General features: G+C 40.9%; 1 protein-coding gene across 1 annotated transcript in view; it reads right to left on the reverse strand.

Annotated features, from left to right (window-relative positions):
* Positions 1-18,140, reverse strand: part of LOC128743607 (protein tipE) — a 29,760-nt gene extending 11,620 nt beyond the window's left edge. Inside the window, exon 1 of the mRNA XM_053840212.1 lies at positions 17,368-18,140. Coding sequence (XP_053696187.1) covers positions 17,368-18,140 — 773 coding nt within the window. The remainder of the gene's footprint in view (positions 1-17,367) is intronic.
* Between the last annotated feature and the right edge of the window lie 546 nt (positions 18,141-18,686).

Consider the following 18,686-nt stretch of genomic DNA (forward strand, 5'->3'; position numbering starts at 1 on the left):
TATCTAGCAGCACTCGAACTTACGACGACTGGTTTGTTAGACGAGCATCGTACCTCGAAACCAACTACGCGGATTCACAGGGTTTCACAGCACTATCCAGAAAAAGGACATTGAAGAATGTTTACAAAACTTATCCAATTTTTTTCAGGATAAGGAATTTGTGTTTACGAAAAAAATTTGTTAATTGAAAAGCCTTATTGTGAAGGCCCGGATATATAAGAAACTTTTGTGAAGATCGCAAGTTGAAAAAGTGATTTTCCAGATATCGTAACAGACATTTACAAAACAAAATTTACCAATATCAAGCCATATTACTAATGGCGAAAACTTCGATAAAAAGTGGTGAAAATTATACACTGTATTCGGCATTGTACTGTTGTTGTGAAATGAGGTTCATACCGAACCTCACGTGGGTGAAGTAGAACAGGAAGCTGCAGAAAATATTTTATCAGTATATTTTATTTATAATGTATTTATCTGTATATTATTAAATCGTGCACTTTCCTGAGCATCTTTTGCACGCGCTACTGATTAGAGTCAACGGCAAGTTTATTCGGAATAGAATTCAATCGAGTATACTTATACCAGTGATTGAAATTTTCACTCCCATGTAGGATAAACGTTTTTCGCTCACCCATTATTCTCATATGACAACTAGATTCTGCGCTTATCTGTTTGAACAAAGCGAACGAAAATCATTTTTCCGCTGCAGAATGAGAGTTGACAATATCTCATTGCATTTTTCCCTGAAAAACATTTATCCTCTCACTCAGTCAACCATGAAAAATATAAATCGCAGGTGGAATTGGCGCGAAACTCTAATGCATTACTAGGTATATAATGAAACCCATGGTGATACCCAAATACATAAATTCGGTTGTTTTATATTTCTCTCTCTTGTTGGCTGGTTGCTTGGTAAATTCAATAGTAACCTGTATATTTTCGTCTCTGAAAAACGGCTGATATTGCTTTATCCTCTCGCAACAAAGAGAGGATAAACTCGTGTTACGAAAAATTTAAAATAAACAAATCATGATCGCGTGTTTCTAGGGATAAAGGAAAATATGGATAACTTGCGCTCACGAGCGACAATACATATGTATAAAACATTCTCGTTTCTCTTTTGCTAGGTTATAAGTCGTAGTAGGCAAAATTCATTGAATATCGCGCATTTGAAACGATTGAATTGAATGCCTGACTTATACCCTTTCCGACGAGCACAACCCCGTTGTCATGGTACTACATAAGTAAATACATCCGGCTGTATTGGCAGCTTATCAAAACATCGCCGGAACGACAGAATGCGTTTTTATTTTAATATTTTTTCTACCACTTCCTCTACTTAGGTCTGTATAAAATAAGCAAAAACAAGCTTAAGTAGTCTTATTACGCTCTGCAGAAAGTAGCAATAAAACTGAATATGCTTTTCGCTACTTGACAGCTGCTACCATAATTTAATGAAGCTTTTTGCCACAAAGCTTATAGCAATAAAGCGTACAGCTTGCTCTGGTAAAAAGCTAAATCAGTCCGCCCGCTTTGTTAACTTGGGCTGGTATCGAATGGCCGAAATCCAAATGGCCGAATTTCAACAACAGTCCCAGAAGGCCGAATTAGGAAAGGCCGATTTTTTTCGGAATGCCTAAATAACTATTCAATAAAAAACATGAATTGGAAAGCAGTTAACTAATTACTTTAATCAAACAAAGAACAAAATAAGCAACACAACTATTTATTATAGTGTAAAGATGATTGAAAGCTCTTTCTTCCCCTAAGCGCAAATGCGAGACCTATTCAACGTGTCAGTAGCAAATGTTTCCTAGATGATTCAGGTCGAGACGGCCGCAGGCCGCGAGTGTGCGCCGGTGACCCGCCGTCGGAAGCGCCGGCCACTGAAAGCAAGGGGGAGAGAGCGCCTCCATGAGGGTATCCTTTGATCGCAGAGATTGTGATCGACATATCTCCCAATGAGGTTGTAATTTCCCTGCTTGACAGCATTGCTTGAATAAAGTTGTCGCTTGTGAGTTGTCGCAAGCGCCTTCAATGTCAAGAAAAGCACAAAGTGCCGTCTCTTGGTATAGGAGCAACTTTTCAATCAGCGACACTAGGCAGTGAAGTGCGGTTTCGGTAGATTAACTGCGTAACCATGTTGATTGCCATGCAGAGTGAAGTTCTTTAAGAACTCATTACGGATGTGATTATCCGTGATTTTTTCCATCAACTTGAGAATCGTTAATATCAAACTAATTGGATTGAAAGCTTTTGGCATGGTTTTATCTTTTTTGTCTGCCTTAGGTATGAACACAGCAATGACTTTTTTCCAGCTGGTCGGAACATGTCCCAACGTAAAGCTGGCAAGAAAGAGGTTGATGAGCTCGGACATTATAATCTCGTCCGCTTTTTGTAAAAAGATGGGTAGTATGTCATCCGGACCTGGAGACTTCATTGATTCAAAGAAACTGAGTGCCCAATTGATTGAAGCCTCCGTAAACAGTCGACGTGCAAGTAAAACTGAGTCTTTTGACATATTACGTGCTGCCTCTGCCCGACGACGTCGTTTCCAGTGGTCACTGTCGAACCAGGGAAATGCGTGTTCATAAGAATCTTCCAACGGTAGTGAGACTACCATCCTCATTTCTCAATTGCTTTAAGACTTATGGTCCTTGGCTAACGATTTTTGGAGTCGCGCCGCCTCAGACAGAGTATACACCACTCCAGGTATAAACATCAATGATCCTACTCTGTAGATCATTAGCTGCAGCGTCCAGCTAAGGTGGTGTGCGTATATTAATGAGACAGAAGTTCCGAGAGTTATCCAGATGTTCTCTGAACAAACACTAGTTGGTTTTCTTCGGCTTTCTATATTGTTTTCTCCTAAGACAGTTTGGTTTTATATCAAAAACGATATGCCTATGGTCTGATAAATTAGGTTCATCAGAGACATGCCAGTTTTTTACCTTCTCAGCTATGAAAGTGCTACACAGTGTGAGATCGATTTGGTTTATATCGGCCATAATAAAATATCTCAAGGAATAATTAATGTATTTTCAGCAGTCTCCGTTGGTTTGAAACATATGCGCATTTAATTTTATCATGCATATTGATATGATAGGTGGATAAAATCAACACCCCATCGAAATTTTGCAATTTTCGATAACTGGTTGTTTTAACCAAATAATATATTCTGTTAGTCAATCTCAATTTCTAGCAGAATCATTTTAGTTGCTTCCTGTAACAGAAAAACCGATTCATAAAAACTTTCTTTCTGCAACACGCTTAGCTACGATGATTTTTTTTTGCGAGCCAAAACAAAATACTACAATATTGCAATATGGCCTAGCATAAAATAATGATTGCGGTGTTGAACTCTAATATTTATTGCGGTTTGACAAGCAACCGTATTAAGATCAATTTTAGTTGGTGCGTCATATTGTATTGCTGCGTCCCTCGTATGATTAGTTTATAAGAGACGTGGTGCAGCCAATTAGTTTTATCGTGGCAATTTAGGCAGCCATAATAATTTTGGTTTATTAACAATTTTATAGCTTATTTTATAGCAAGAAGTGTGGTTTGACTCGTATCCCCTTGGTATTGCGTAGTACCATGATAAAATCACAGGTAACGTTTGATACCTCAATAAAACCTTTATAAAATTTAAGTAAAAGTAAGTAGTCAGGCATGATACATCAGTAGCGTGTTTTCTTGAACAGAATGCGAGCTAAAATAACTCAATACAACTATTTTATTTATTTGTTTTGATTTGTTGTATTCATTTGTAAATTAATTTAGTTAAACCTTTTTTTATAATATAAACCTGAACAAGTCCAAGTAAAAAAAACATTTTTTTCCAGGTGCGAAGAGGTGCGAAAAAATGGTCAATTATTAAAAAAGCGACAAATGAATATAGAACTTGAAATCTGCAAACTAAAGTCCGATGCCATGAACTACAACGATTCTTAACGAAGAGTCAGGGCTAGTACCGAATGGCCGAAACACAAATGGTCGAATAACGGATGGCCGAAATTCAAATGGCCGAATTTCAACAGCAGTCACAGAAGGCCGAATCACGAAAGGCCGAATCACGAATAGCCGAATCACGAATGGCCGAATCACGAAAAACCGAATTTTTTCGGAATGCCTAAATAACTATTCAATAAAAAACATGAATTGGCAAGTAGTTAACAAATAACTTTAATCAAACAAAAAGAAAAATAATCAACACAACTATTTACCATAGAGTATAGATGATTGATAATTCTTTGTTCCCCTAAGCGCAAATCAACTCCGTTCTTTATTAGGGGAATTGTGTAGGGTATTGTCGTTATCGTCGGGCCACTATTATGGTCGGGCCACCACGATTTTACAGTTGATATCTATGATACAACCATTGTAAAACTTCTTACTGTGATAGCTAACTTTTCACAATATTGTGAGTTTCAATTGTGTATTCAAAACACCCGTACTTAATTCAATGACTAAATCTTACAAAAAAAGTTTTCCAGGCGCAATGAACTTTGCTTCAAGAAATGATTCATGCAATGCAATTATCGAGATACATTTTGAAAATGTATGAAGTGTGTTGTGCTGCACATGAAGAGTATAGAAAAATCCCTTCCAGTAAGGTGTTTGGGAAGGCTAAAGTGAAATACTAGAAAAGCGCTATTTGTAAAGGTCGGGCCACTTGAGTAGTCATGGTTGGGCCACCATAATTTTAAGCGCAGAAGTCCAATAATCGCTAGAGAATGTCAGTCACGTAAAATGTGATGAAATATAACAAAATTAATACGACAAAAACCTAGATTCTCATTGTTTTTTTATTGTAGTTGTACATTTCGGGAAAGGCGATTGTAGCAATATTGATTTTACAAGATCGCCAAAATTTCGCAAAAATGCAATTAAAAATAGAGTATTTGTACCTATATGAGCCGTTGTTCACGGAATTCATTCTTATCATGTCTCTATATAGAATTTCAATACGTATTTCTGCGGTGGCCCAACCTGTACAACATGGCCCGACTATGGCAACATTTTTTGTCTTCACGTACATGCCTATAACTTTTTTATTTTTCAAGCAATCAGTTCAAAACTTTCCGGAAAAATACCTTATTCTTAGACCTTTGCAACGATGTATTTAGATTTTCAAAATTCCTTTTGAAACGAAAGTTATGGGCGAATTCCAAAACGGCCCAACCACGACGACACTCCCCTATAACGTGCCCCCCTGGCCAATGTGCCCCCTCTTCGTTTTTTCCTAAACAAGCGAAATTAAAATGCAAAACCACCCAGAAACCATAGTAGTTGATGGAACTAGCCTACTATGCAAGTATAACAGTTGTCACATGCTGTAAAAACAAAACAAAAATAAATTTGTTTTTAAGCAGCTTCCGATGTAACTTGTGGCGTCATTTCCATAAACTATTTTCTTGTCAAAATCTGTAAATAACCAGTTGTTGCGATTCGATTGTGTGAAGTGAACTTCAAAAAGACATCCCTGTTAAAAATGACGGTTTGAAACGCTTTATTTGCTTTAGCATTTAATATTTTTTCAAATAAGTAAAAGCAGGCCAAAATGCCCCACTTGCGGTGGTGCAATTTGCCCCCTTGCAAATGTGGCTATAAACATATGTAAACAGATCTAAGTTGAAGTCAATTGCCATTATTTAATTCAGTTAGTATTGTAGAGTAACCGTGGTGGGAATAATTTCGTCCAAATTCTAGGTAATTCAACTACCCGGTACAAAACGCCACAGCTGCAGTATAATGTGCCCCACGCAGAAAAGAAAAAGTGCACCAGAAGGCCGAAACTAGGTTTATTTTATATAAAAATACGATATTTTGAAAACAAAGGAAATACTTTCTGCAAAGTAGAGTTGGTCTGTCACTGGTATAAATACTCAAATTACCGCATTGGTCATATTATACCGCAGGTGGGGCATTTTACCCCGCGCAGACGAGAAACACAACATTTAGGTGCTTTTCTTAAATAATTCCTAGCATATTTATTCCACAATACTAAATGAAATAAACAATTGCAATTGGTTGTCAACTTAAATACCAACATATACTCGTAGCTGTCACGTTAATTTGGGGAATTATAACAGAGATATATCCATTTATTCTTAGGGGGGCACATTATACACAATTCCCCTATGTGTGTGACCCATATGCCGTGTTCCGTGATTCCCAACATCGCTCTTAAGGTTATCCGACGATTAGATATCGAAGCGAAAGGTTTGATTCTCAGTAAAGCAAACCTCTTGGCTACCCGAGCAGGACCGAAGAGCAAAATAATATAAAAACAATATCAAATTGTGTTATAACCCTTTAAGCACGGAGGGTTTTAGTTACGATATTTTTGGTTTTTGGATCAATATAAATTTTTTTTATCGCTCGAGATACCAAAACCAGTGTATTCTACACATTGCAATAAATGTTTGCGAAATTTAGCAACCTACACAATTGTGTGGGTTCGGCCTTATCTTATACCATTGCACTATGGGCAAAAACGAGCCGAAAAAACGGATGCAATTAAGATATGGCCTGCAGGCTGAGAAAATATAGGTGATCTTATGTAAAGTTTTCCAGAGAATCGCATGGTGCCCACCGCTTTCCTGTTTGTCATCGGGAAGTGCCCCATTTTGCTCATTTTCCCCTATTTTCAACATTATTTACCCTTTTTGGGCTATACCAAGCCAGGCTTTGAAAAAACAAAACATGAAAAGCCTAATTATTTTGTGTAAAGAAGTCCACAGAATTGAATAGGGTTGACCCCGTTTAGTTTAGAGCGAGATCATCGCTTCGAGGCTCATAGATTTCAGCTTCTCAAGCAGCGGAACGGTTGCTACGTAGCTATGGAAATACGCCCAACTTTTTGCAAGGTTAGTTTTTACTAACCTTAATACAACAGATATACCGGAACGTCCAGATTGGCTTAAAAACATTCAAATGTTGATCCAACAATTTGTCTTAGAAAATCCCGTAGTTGAATACATCATTTGCCACACTTCTTTATTATTTTACAATTTATAAATGACCAGTAAAAATTTTTAAAAGTAGTCATGTCTCACCTACACAATTGTGAGGGCTCGGGCTTAAAGGGATAATGGTATATTTTGTTATTGAATAGATATGGATATACATTGATAACACATTTTCTTATTGAGTAGATATTTAAAACAGTGGTTGTAAGATGAGTTTAATAACTGATTTTGTTATCATATCTTATTTTGGCCTTAAAATGACATTCGATATGTTTCATACAATTTTTTTTATTGACTAAAGGGATTTTAGATTATAAATATTTTATAAAATGATTTTTTAAAATCTCATATACTACTGCATTTGTTATTCAATACCTTAATAATACTAAAATATACTAAAATATGAGTAAAATTTTGATATTATTTTTTGTTATTTTACCAACTATGTCAGCCAAAACAAGAGCAAATTTTGATATGAGTTATTCGATTTCCAATAACACATTTTGATATTATTTTGCTCTTCGCTCCTGCTCGGGTAAGCAGGTGATTTTGCCAGGTGGTTAAGCAGGTGACTTTAAGCCAAAAACTTTACCACGTCGAAGGCCATCTGTGCTAGACTGAAGGAGGAGCCTGGGAGGATTCTGCTTAAAATTAACGCGTCGAAGACCAAATGCATGAATGATAGTGGCTCAAATGGACGCTGTTAAGTCAGACCGAGCCAAGTGACAAAATTCGCATTTCAAGAAAAACGCCTTCAAAGTTTGTTGCTCTGTATAGTTAATAGCTATCAATTGTACGAAATCATCTCATAATCTGGCTGTTTGCAACATTTATGTAGTCTGATTAGAGTAAAATGTAGCTTAGAAAATTCTTGATCGTTTGCTGTCATTAACTCATTCTTTTAAATTTTACGACTTGCTCGGTCTGATTTAACACCGACCAGATGAGACGAACGTGCCTTTTTCGCGGACGGTAATCGCTGACGGCGACGAACCAGAAGTGGTAGCTGAGCTCGTGTATGTGAGATCGCTGGTAGCCGCAGACAACAACACAAATAAGGAGATCCAGCGGCATATTCAAGCAGGACAATGGGCCTACTTTAGCCTTCGTCCAGCATTGCGACTAAGAGGCATAAGTCGCCTAACGAACCTGACAATGTACAAACCTCCTATTAGACCGATAGACCCTGCTCACGGAGGACTTACGCGCCTTTGCGGACGACATTTGACGGAGTACAAGCTGACAGCGAAGAGTAGCGGAGGTGCATGAATCAATGGAAACAGACACTGCTTGGGAAGATTACCAACGTACATTTGGCGAAAGTCGATAAACTACAGTGAACCAGATAACATGGTGAGGAAAACGGTTCTGTACAAAAACCCCACCGACACCAGCACAGAGCAACTCAACGTGCGAGATGGCTCGCGCTAAAGTGATTATTTTTATTTTTTATGTAAAAAACTGCGACTTTTGAGATGCCTGGGAAATGGGCGACGAGTAACTCAAGATCGGATTGAATGGAGCCTAAAACAGCACGAACCACCCCGGCTCTAAAGTGGACGACGTCGACAGGGATCGTACAATCAGCCCCGTACATTTTCCTGTGCTCTAAACAACAGCTGGCTGTGAAATTTCAAGCTAAAAAGTGTATAACAAATTTTCTCCTGAGGGGGTTTGAACCCCCAAACCCCCCGTCACTACGCCCATGCCACACACAGTCAGAGAGTGAGAGATACTCATATATCACAATCGAATATTATTTAGGTCAATAATAGCACTAGGAATAACACTATAACGGCCATAAGAACACAGGTTATCATTATTATTTGTGTTATGACATGAACAATCATAATGTGAAAAAGTAATAAATTTATTGTGTTTTTAATTTTTATTTAACATATAAATTATTTTGACAATGAAAAAAGACAAAAAGACACTTTAACAACTGCAGAAGTCTGTAGTGCCACAATTTGAAAATAAATTACTGTTTTAATCTGGTGTTTAATTCCAATTTTACTGCTTATTTACATTATATTGATCTAGTTTAACTGGTTTAACCCTAGATAAATTGACCGGAAGACGATTATTTAAATTTCCGTAAAATTGTCCAAATAACGAGAACGTGAAGTCGTTTTACGCTATTTAAAGTGGAACATTCCCAAACGGAAGCAAAAAAATCACGAAATTGATACCCGGCGGCGACCCGGATGATCAATTAAGGGTTAAAAAGTATTGTTCATGACACCGCAACATTGAAATTTCTGAACTTTGATGAAACTGCAAAATCAAATGCCGTAAAGTAATCGAAACTGAAATTTGCTCGCTGAAGTAGCAGATATGTATGTTCGGCAGCAATGAAATTCATTTGGTCATCCATTTGTCCACCGGCGGCAGTGGATAGAAAGAACGACGCATACAATACAGCACCGGGATGGACAGCGCTGGCCCATCAAAGGCCCCTACATGTAGGACGCTACTACAAGCATTGCTACTGTGCTGTCCGTGTCCGTGCCACTGCGGACTGGCCGTCGTCCATGCACTCAGCAGTGATGGTCATGCATTCGCACATAAAACCCGTTTGATCACCGAGCAATGATAGCATGTCAACGAATCACGAATAAACGGCAAACATGATGATGGCTTCCTCTATGTACACAATTTCTTGCTGTTGACATGTTGCTTGCCAAGGAACGTGCCTGTTGCGAACAGCCCCTACCGCAGCAGACACCAAGTGTTAGCAACACTGCCACGGAATGTGACAGCGATCGGAAATGTCATCAGAGTCGAGAATGTCATCACGGAAAAGATAGATGAAGATGGACGTTAAAGACGGAAAGTGCCATAGTGGAAAGTTAAAGCGGAAGATTGGAATTTAGAAGTGTAGAAGGTGAAAAATATTTGGATAGATAGATAGTGTAATTGGAGTTATGTAGGAAGTGGGAGACTGATAGAACGCGAAAAGCGTAAGGTAATAAAATGCTAAAATTGATGTTTGAAGCTAAACTTAAATTAATAAAGCTTAAAATCTAATATCACAGAATTTATCACAGGTCGATTTCTTAGAAATTATAAAGGTTCTTAGAAATTATAAAGGGTAGATTGAAATAAAGGTGGAAGATTAGAAAGGAAATTTAAGTACGGAAGTACGGAAAGTGTAAGTTATAAAAATAGTAAATAACGCCCAACAATATCTAATAAAACACAAAACAATTATCACAGGCATCGAACAAGATTCGTAGGGACACGTGGAGGATAATTAAACGTGGAATTTTACAAGAACACTAAATATGTAAGCTAACAGTGAAGTATGTAACAAAACAAAATTAAAATAAATATTTTTCTAGCTTTGATCTGCTACCTGGCTGATCCAAAGGGTGTTCTTTCCCGGAATAACCGAACAAAATCAAAGATATTTAAGGAAGACATAACCTCAAAGGATGGAGGGAGACTCGTCTGATAAAAATTGTATGCTGTGTCAAGAACCGGATCATCGTGATGACATGGTACAATGTGATACCTGTCAGCTATGGGCTCATTATTGTTGTGCTGGAGTGACAGCTGAAATTGAAAATCACGACTGGAACTGCGTAAAGTGTTCCAACCAGTTGCGCGTACCGAAAGGCACGGGGAAGTCCGCGAAGAAATCCGTTGGCCCCAAAAGGATAGGGTCAAAGAGTGAGGGAGGATCAAATCGTAGTTCTGCATCGGTGTTAGAGCTGTCCATTCAGCAATTAGAGGAAGAACAAGATGCGTTGGAGAGAGATTTAGAAGCTGATCGGCTGGTCCGGCAAAAGCGTTTGGAAATGAATCGAACACTTCAGGAAAAACGGCTGCGACAAGAAAGGGAATTTCGCGAGTTGGAGCTTAGGCAGGAACGCGAACTAAGGGCACAGAAACTAGCGCAAGAGCAGGAGATTTTGGAAAAACGATTAGAAGAAGAATCTTTATTTTTGCAAAAGCAACAAGCTTTACGAGAGATGTTCGAAAGGAAAATGGATTTGCTTAGGAACGAACCGCATGTAGATGGTAAAGGCTACGAGGAAGAGAAGAATCAGACGACAGATTTATCGAAAAAGAAGGTCCAAAATTGGTTGAATGCAAACGGAGGCGAGGAAGCAGGCCTACGGTCATCGGCAGGTGAACACAGCGGTATAAACGAAAAAAAATCGAAAAAGGAGAAAATGTCAACGTTGGAAACGGTATTAGAAAAATTGCGAGATGAGCCAGTTTCGGACTTGAGCGACGCCGGAAGCGAAAATGAAAGCCAAGCAGGCGACCTGAACCAGGAACAGTTGAAGATTATTACGAAGCTACTTCAAAGGAACAGAAAAGGGGGAGAGCAAGGGCCAGCGAAAGGTCACGGGCCGGGGACCGGTCGCGATGGACCTACTAAGGAACAACTGGCTGCCAGGCAGGCGGTATGCAAACACTTACCGATATTCAAGGGAGAGCCGGAAATTTGGCCACTATTTTACAGTAGCTTCGAATATACCACAAAGGCCTGCGGATTCTCAAATTTGGATAATTTGAAACGCTTGCAAGATAGTTTGCAAGGTGGAGCCTTGGAGGCCGTGCGAAGTAGATTGATTTTGCCGGAATCAGTACCGGACGTAATGAAGGATTTGAAAGATTTGTTTGGCAAACCAGAGAAACTTCTTAAAAGTTTGCTTCAAAAGGTCCGTAGCGCCCAATCGCCGAGGGCTGACCGACTAAACACGTTTATTCACTTTGGAATAACGGTCAAACAATTGTGTGACCACTTAGAGGCAGCTAGATTAGAAGAGCACCTAAACAACCCCATGTTAGTTCAAGAGTTGGTGGACAAACTGCCACCCAGTTATAAACTAGATTGGGTACGTTTTAAACGAACTACAGAAGGTACACCTTTGCGCACCTTTACCAATTTCATGAATAGTATAGTGTCAGATGTCTCCGAAGTTAGCGAGCTTACCTCGCTTGATATGACTGATCGAGCCAGTCAAGGGAATCAGAAGAAAAGGGAGTACGTCCATGTGCATGCGTCGTCCAGCAAAAATGATTCATCTTCGACGGCATGTTGGCTGTGCAAAAGAGCAGACCACAAAATAAAATTTTGCGAAGAATTCAAACGACTCAACGTGTCGGATCGCTTTAAAGTTGTAAACAAATATAAATTGTGCCATCAATGTTTAAACAACCATGGAAGAAGCCGTTGTAATTCGAAGTTCAGATGCACAGTGGGCAACTGCCAGCAGAATCACCATCCGCTATTGCACCGCGCGGTAGAAACGGTTCAGGTAATGAAAGCAGAGAATGTGCTTCACCATGGCCATCGTTCTGTTCTATTCCGAATGCTTCCAGTGACTATACATGCTAGCGATGTCAGTTTGAACGTCCTAGCGTTTCTAGACGAAGGGTCGTCCGTTACGCTGATTCAGAATGAAATAGTAAACAGGCTTGAGTTGCTAGGCGAGAGAGAACCTTTAGTGGTAACTTGGACAGGAAACGTGAAGCGGTATGAAGATCAGTCAAGAAAGGTTAACTTAACGATCTCAGCAAGAGGATCCAGCAGAAGAATGCCAGTACACAACGCTCGCACAGTGGAACAGCTCGTGTTGCCGCAGCAAGGTGCGAAATTTCAGGATATAATTCGGCAGTATCCGCACTTGAGGGATTTACCTGTAACGGACCAAGAACTAGAAGAGCCTAAGATAATGTTAGGCCTGGATAACTTACACGTGTTTGCTCCTGTAGAATCTAGAATCGGTCAGTCTGGTGAACCGATTGGAGTTCGATGTGCGCTGGGGTGGACAATTTATGGTCCACAATCAAAAAGGCGGATGGAATATGCTTATGTGAACGTGCACGACGACATTGTGGTCAGTAATCAGGATATTTTTGATTTGATTAAGTGCCAGTATACTTTAGAAGAATCAGGCATCGCTTACGACGTACCTGAATCTGCTGAAGATGCGCGAGCCCGAGAGATTTTGCGGGCGACCACGGTTAGAATCGGAAATCGATTCGAAACAGGACTCCTTTGGCGGTACGACGTGCGTAATTTCCCTGACAGTTACCCGATGGCAGTTAAGCGGTTGAAGGCACTGGAAAGGAAATTGTACAAAAATCCGAATCTGAAGCAGAGCGTAGATCGCCAAATCGAGGAATACGTTGAAAAGGGTTATGCCCACAGGATAACGAACGAAGAGCAGACGAAATCGAGTTCCGGTGCCATTTGGTATCTTCCGTTAAATGTGGTATTAAATCCACGTAAACCAAACAAAATACGTTTGGTATGGGACGCGGCAGCATCGGTCAACGGTGTGTCACTAAATTCCGAGCTCCTGACAGGCCCCGACATGCTAACGAGTCTCCCAGCAGTTATTCAACGCTTCAGAGAAAAACGTTTCGCCTATGGAGGCGATATAAAGGAGATGTACCACCAACTCCGTATCAGATTTCTAGACAAGCAGGCGCAACGCTTTCTGTACCGCTTTAAAGACGAGCCGCCACAAATCTTTGTTATGGACGTTGCTACGTTTGGGGCGACCTGTTCCCCCTGTTCGGCACAGTTCATAAAGAACTTGAATGCCGAGGAACATTCAAATCAATACCCGGAGGCAGCAGCCGCCATCATTTCCAAGCACTACGTCGATGATTATCTCGACAGTGCCGACACAGTAGGGGAAGCAATAGAGCGCGCAGAACAGGTGAAGTTGATTCATGCCAACGGCGGATTCGAGATTGGGAAATGGGTATCAAATTCCGAAGAATTTCTGCGGGCGCTAGGAGAACGAAATGGAGATCAGTCAGTTCATCTGCATAAAGATAAAACGACCGATAAAGAGCGAGTATTAGGAATAATTTGGGACAGCAAGGGAGATGTTTTTTCCTTTTCTACGACGCCGAGAGCAGATATTGGGTTAATATTCTCGAGTCGAGAACGGCCTACCAAGCGATTGGTCCTCAGTAGCGTAATGTCAATGTTTGACCCCCTAGGTCTTCTTTGTCCATTCACGATTGTTGGAAGAATACTGGTACAAGATCTGTGGAGGACAGGCTTAGAGTGGGATGAATCTCTTAATGATGAGTCGTACGAGAAATGGAAACAGTGGGTCGAGCTACTACCAGAAGTTAGTGCAATTAGGGTTCCAAGGAGCTACTTCGGAATGGCTACCTCGGACCAGTTCGGAAACCTTCAACTACACGTGTTCACTGATGCCAGTGAAAAGGCGTACGGGTGTGTCGCCTACTTCCGTGTCGAAATTAACGGTGAAGCACGGTGCGCGCTGGTAATGAGCAAGAGCAAAGTGGCCCCACTTAAACAGCTGACCATCCCAAGATTAGAGCTACAAGCGGCGGTACTCGGAGCTAGAATGGCCCAATCGATTAGGCGCAATCATAGTCTCGATGTGAAGCAGCAGTATTTTTGGTCCGACTCGCGCAACGTATTATCTTGGATAAAATCAGACCAACGACGCTACCGGCCATTCGTGGGATTTCGTATCGGAGAGATTATTAGTCTAACTAATGCTTCAGAGTGGCGCTGGGTTCCTTCGAGATTTAATGAGGCGGATTGCGTAACAAAGTGGAAGCAAGGGTGGAAGTTACATTCGGAAAGTTCGTGGTTCACAGGTGCAGATTTCTTGTGGCGCAAAGAAGAGGATTGGCCAGCGCAGCCAGAGGTAAAAGCAAACGTTAGTGAAGAGTTGCGATCTTATCTATTGATTCACGACATAGCATTGCCAGAATCTGTACTCGACGTAAATAAAATTTCGAAATATACTGTTGTTGTTCGGACTATGGCTTGCGTATTGAGATTTATAAGTAACTGTAAAAGGTCGCACAAAGGTGACCCCATTGAGGTGCTAAAAGCAACAGTAGGCCAGCAGAAAATGCTCGTACAACAAATTAAACCCAAAATACGTTTACCTTTGACACAAGATGAATTGTTAAAAGCAGAAACTTGTCTTTTCAAAATGGTTCAAGCAGAGACATACGGTGGAGATCTAAAAGTATTATTGCATAACAAGGATAACCCAGCCTCTCAGTGGCTAACAGTAGATGTCACAAGTCCTTTGTACAAACTAGCACCGTTGATCGACGAATACGGATTAGTGCGTATGGAGGGAAGGACGAATAATGCTCAGTTTCTACCATTTGATCTACGTTTCCCGATAATATTACCAAAGGAGCACCCTCTGACAGTAAAATTAATTCAGCACTATCACGAAAAATTCGGTCATGGTTATAGGGAAACTGTAAAAAACGAACTCAGACAACGCTTTTATATTTCAACGTTAAGCAGAATGGTCCAGAGGGTAGCGAAAGAGTGCGTGTGGTGTAAGGTCAAACGTAACCGTCCACGCACCCCGCGTATGGCACCTTTACCCATCCAAAGACTGATTCCGTACCAACGCCCATTTACCTTTGTCGGAATCGACTATTTGGGACCCTTTGAGGTATCCATTGGGAGACGGAAGGAAAAACGCTGGATCGTGTTGTTTACCTGCATGGTAGTGAGAGCTATTCATCTCGAGGTGGCCCACAGTTTAACAACCCAAGCATGCCTTATGGCTTTGAGAAGATTCATTTGTCGCCGTGGACCTCCGTTAGAATTCTTCTCAGATAACGGAACGAATCTGAAAGGGGCGAGTAAAGAATTAGAAAAATTAATATGCGAAATAAATGAAGATTGTGGTAGCGAGTTAACAACTGCTCGAACAAAATGGAACTTTAATCCCCCCGCCGCTCCTCATATGGGGGGCGTATGGGAGCGCTTGGTGAGATCTACGAAGGAGGTTTTAGCTGTAATCGACGACGGGCGGAAATTGACAGATGAAATTCTGTTGACTTCTACTTGCGAGGCAGAAGACATGATTAATGCGCGGCCTTTAACATATGTATCCCAGGAGGCCGACGAAGTGGATACGCTAACCCCTAACAACTTCCTTAGGGGAGTAGCGCCCAACGAACCTTTGTTAACACCTTCGCCACCTACATCTGGCGAAGCTCTTCGTGACAATTATCACCGATCCCAGCAACTAGCGACAGAGATGTGGAATAGATGGATTAAAGAATACGTTCCATCACTCAACCGGCGAACCAAATGGTATGGAGAAGCAAAACCGCTACAAGCAGGAGACTTAGTTTATATAGTGGAGGGGACTAAACGAAAACTTTGGGTGCGCGGAATAGTCCAAGAACCTATTGTGGCCAGCGACGGACGGGTTCGTCAGGCTTGGATCCGTACAAGCAGTGGAGTTTTTAAGAGAGCAACGGCGGTGTTGGCTGTTCTAGAAATAGATGACGGTAATACTGTCTTGAATCCAAGTTCAGATCCAGAGTTACGGGCCGGGAAAGTGTTGCGAACAGCCCCTACCGCAGCAGACACCAAGTGTTAGCAACACTGCCACGGAATGTGACAGCGATCGGAAATGTCATCAGAGTCGAGAATGTCATCACGGAAAAGATAGATGAAGATGGACGTTAAAGACGGAAAGTGCCATAGTGGAAAGTTAAAGCGGAAGATTGGAATTTAGAAGTGTAGAAGGTGAAAAATATTTGGATAGATAGATAGTGTAATTGGAGTTATGTAGGAAGTGGGAGACTGATAGAACGCGAAAAGCGTAAGGTAATAAAATGCTAAAATTGATGTTTGAAGCTAAACTTAAATTAATAAAGCTTAAAATCTAATATCACAGAATTTATCACAGGTCGATTTCTTAGAAATTATAAAGGTTCTTAGAAATTATAAAGGGTAGATTGAAATAAAGGTGGAAGATTAGAAAGGAAATTTAAGTACGGAAGTACGGAAAGTGTAAGTTATAAAAATAGTAAATAACGCCCAACAATATCTAATAAAACACAAAACAATTATCACAGGCATCGAACAAGATTCGTAGGGACACGTGGAGGATAATTAAACGTGGAATTTTACAAGAACACTAAATATGTAAGCTAACAGTGAAGTATGTAACAAAACAAAATTAAAATAAATATTTTTCTAGCTTTGATCTGCTACCTGGCTGATCCAAAGGGTGTTCTTTCCCGGAATAACCGAACAGTGCCTGTTGTTGAAATTGTTTGTTAAAATCCCATCATCGTCGGAATGAAAGCTTTCCACTGTTGACTGTGGTTCTAAAACTGTAAAAATGCCCTTCTGCTCGATGCAATGGAGGGGAATTTATTCCTAATTTTAAAACTCAATTACCCTTGTATTTTATTTCGCAATTATTTAGTTATGAAACCATACTTGGTTTTAGCGACATTGAAGCCTGAATTTCCGATCATAAAATAAAAGAATACATTGTATGTAGAGGACTGTTTTGTACTTTGAGTGGATCTAGAACTTTATACGACTATGGCTTTAAACTTTGCAAATTTAAAACAGATTAAAAAAATTTCTCACCTGAGATTCTCTATCCTAGGCCTTCGATGCCGATGCCGTCGTCGTCGCTCTTTCTTACATCTACAATCACAGTGCATTATGCAGAGAAACACCGACGAGATCACGGTAATGATGAATGGAATCACGAAAAAATGGATGATCGTCTGCACCTGGTCCTCCCGGCTGTAGGAGGTCATGACGACCGTCTTGTTCTGTTTCGAGTAGTAGCACGGAAACACTGCGCCCTCGAAGCCGTACATGTCGGTGAAGTTTTTGCACTTGACCGTCGGCGGGTAGCCGCAGCCTTTGATGTTCACCAGCAGGATGGCCTCGTCCGAGCGTTCGATATCGGTCAGATTGAACAGCTCCGAGGGCGTCGCATTGAACGGGAAGGTAAAGTTCAGATCGTCGATAAACGTCACATAAATATGAGTGCACTTGAACACATCGGAGGTGCAACCCTCGCGGCACGAACTCCATGAACAATTGAACAGACCGGTCATGTCTTCACGCCGGGTTGTAACACACATTGTGGGTCGTTCGACAAAGTCGCCGACCAGCGTCGAAATTGCCGGATCGACATACAGTGGTACCAGGAACAATAACGAGGCTCCGGCCGTCACCGACAGGAACGCCAGACTGGAAGTGGTGTAGAAGCTGGCGTTTTCACGCAGTGTTCGCTTCGGGGCTGGACCATTCTTTGCCTTCTTGGCAGCCGCTAGTTCTAGCAGCTTCTTCTTTCGTAGCTCTTCTGCTTGTTGCTCGAGCAGAAGTTCCGAGCTACCACTCCTCATTGTTGGTACAGCGGCCGCTCAGAAAATTGCACCTGGTTTCTTCCACTTTGCTGGCGCTGTCTGAGTACTGCTTTGAGACAACGACAACAACAACGACGACAAAAACGGCTAGGACGGTGGACCGCCTCATCCCCATCCAAGTTTCACCGTATCGTTCAAACAATCGACTCACACACTAGACACAGATTTTCATGCACTTTTGGGCCATTGCTTAATTTTTTAGCACACTTTTGGTCAATCAGATATTTTCTTCTATTTTGAGTTTTCCTCAAATACAACACACAAAATCCTCGTTTTCCTGTATTGAAATGTTACCGTTCCACCACTATTTCTCAATATGCTTTTGTTCGAGGCTTGCCAGTGTACCCTTCTGGCCAGGAAGCTGCATATATCGAAACGAAACGAAAGCTGTTTGATTTTTTCCTTACTGTGCACTTTTATCATATGCCGAACTTTTCACTGGCGCAGCGGATTCTTGAGCTTCTCCACACAGAGGATGAGCGGGTGGAACTGGTCACCCACTTTGTCCGATAATGCACTTACACC

The sequence above is a fragment of the Sabethes cyaneus genome, chromosome 3 (assembly GCF_943734655.1).
Source record: "Sabethes cyaneus chromosome 3, idSabCyanKW18_F2, whole genome shotgun sequence".
Classification (NCBI taxonomy): Eukaryota; Metazoa; Arthropoda; class Insecta; order Diptera; family Culicidae; genus Sabethes; species Sabethes cyaneus.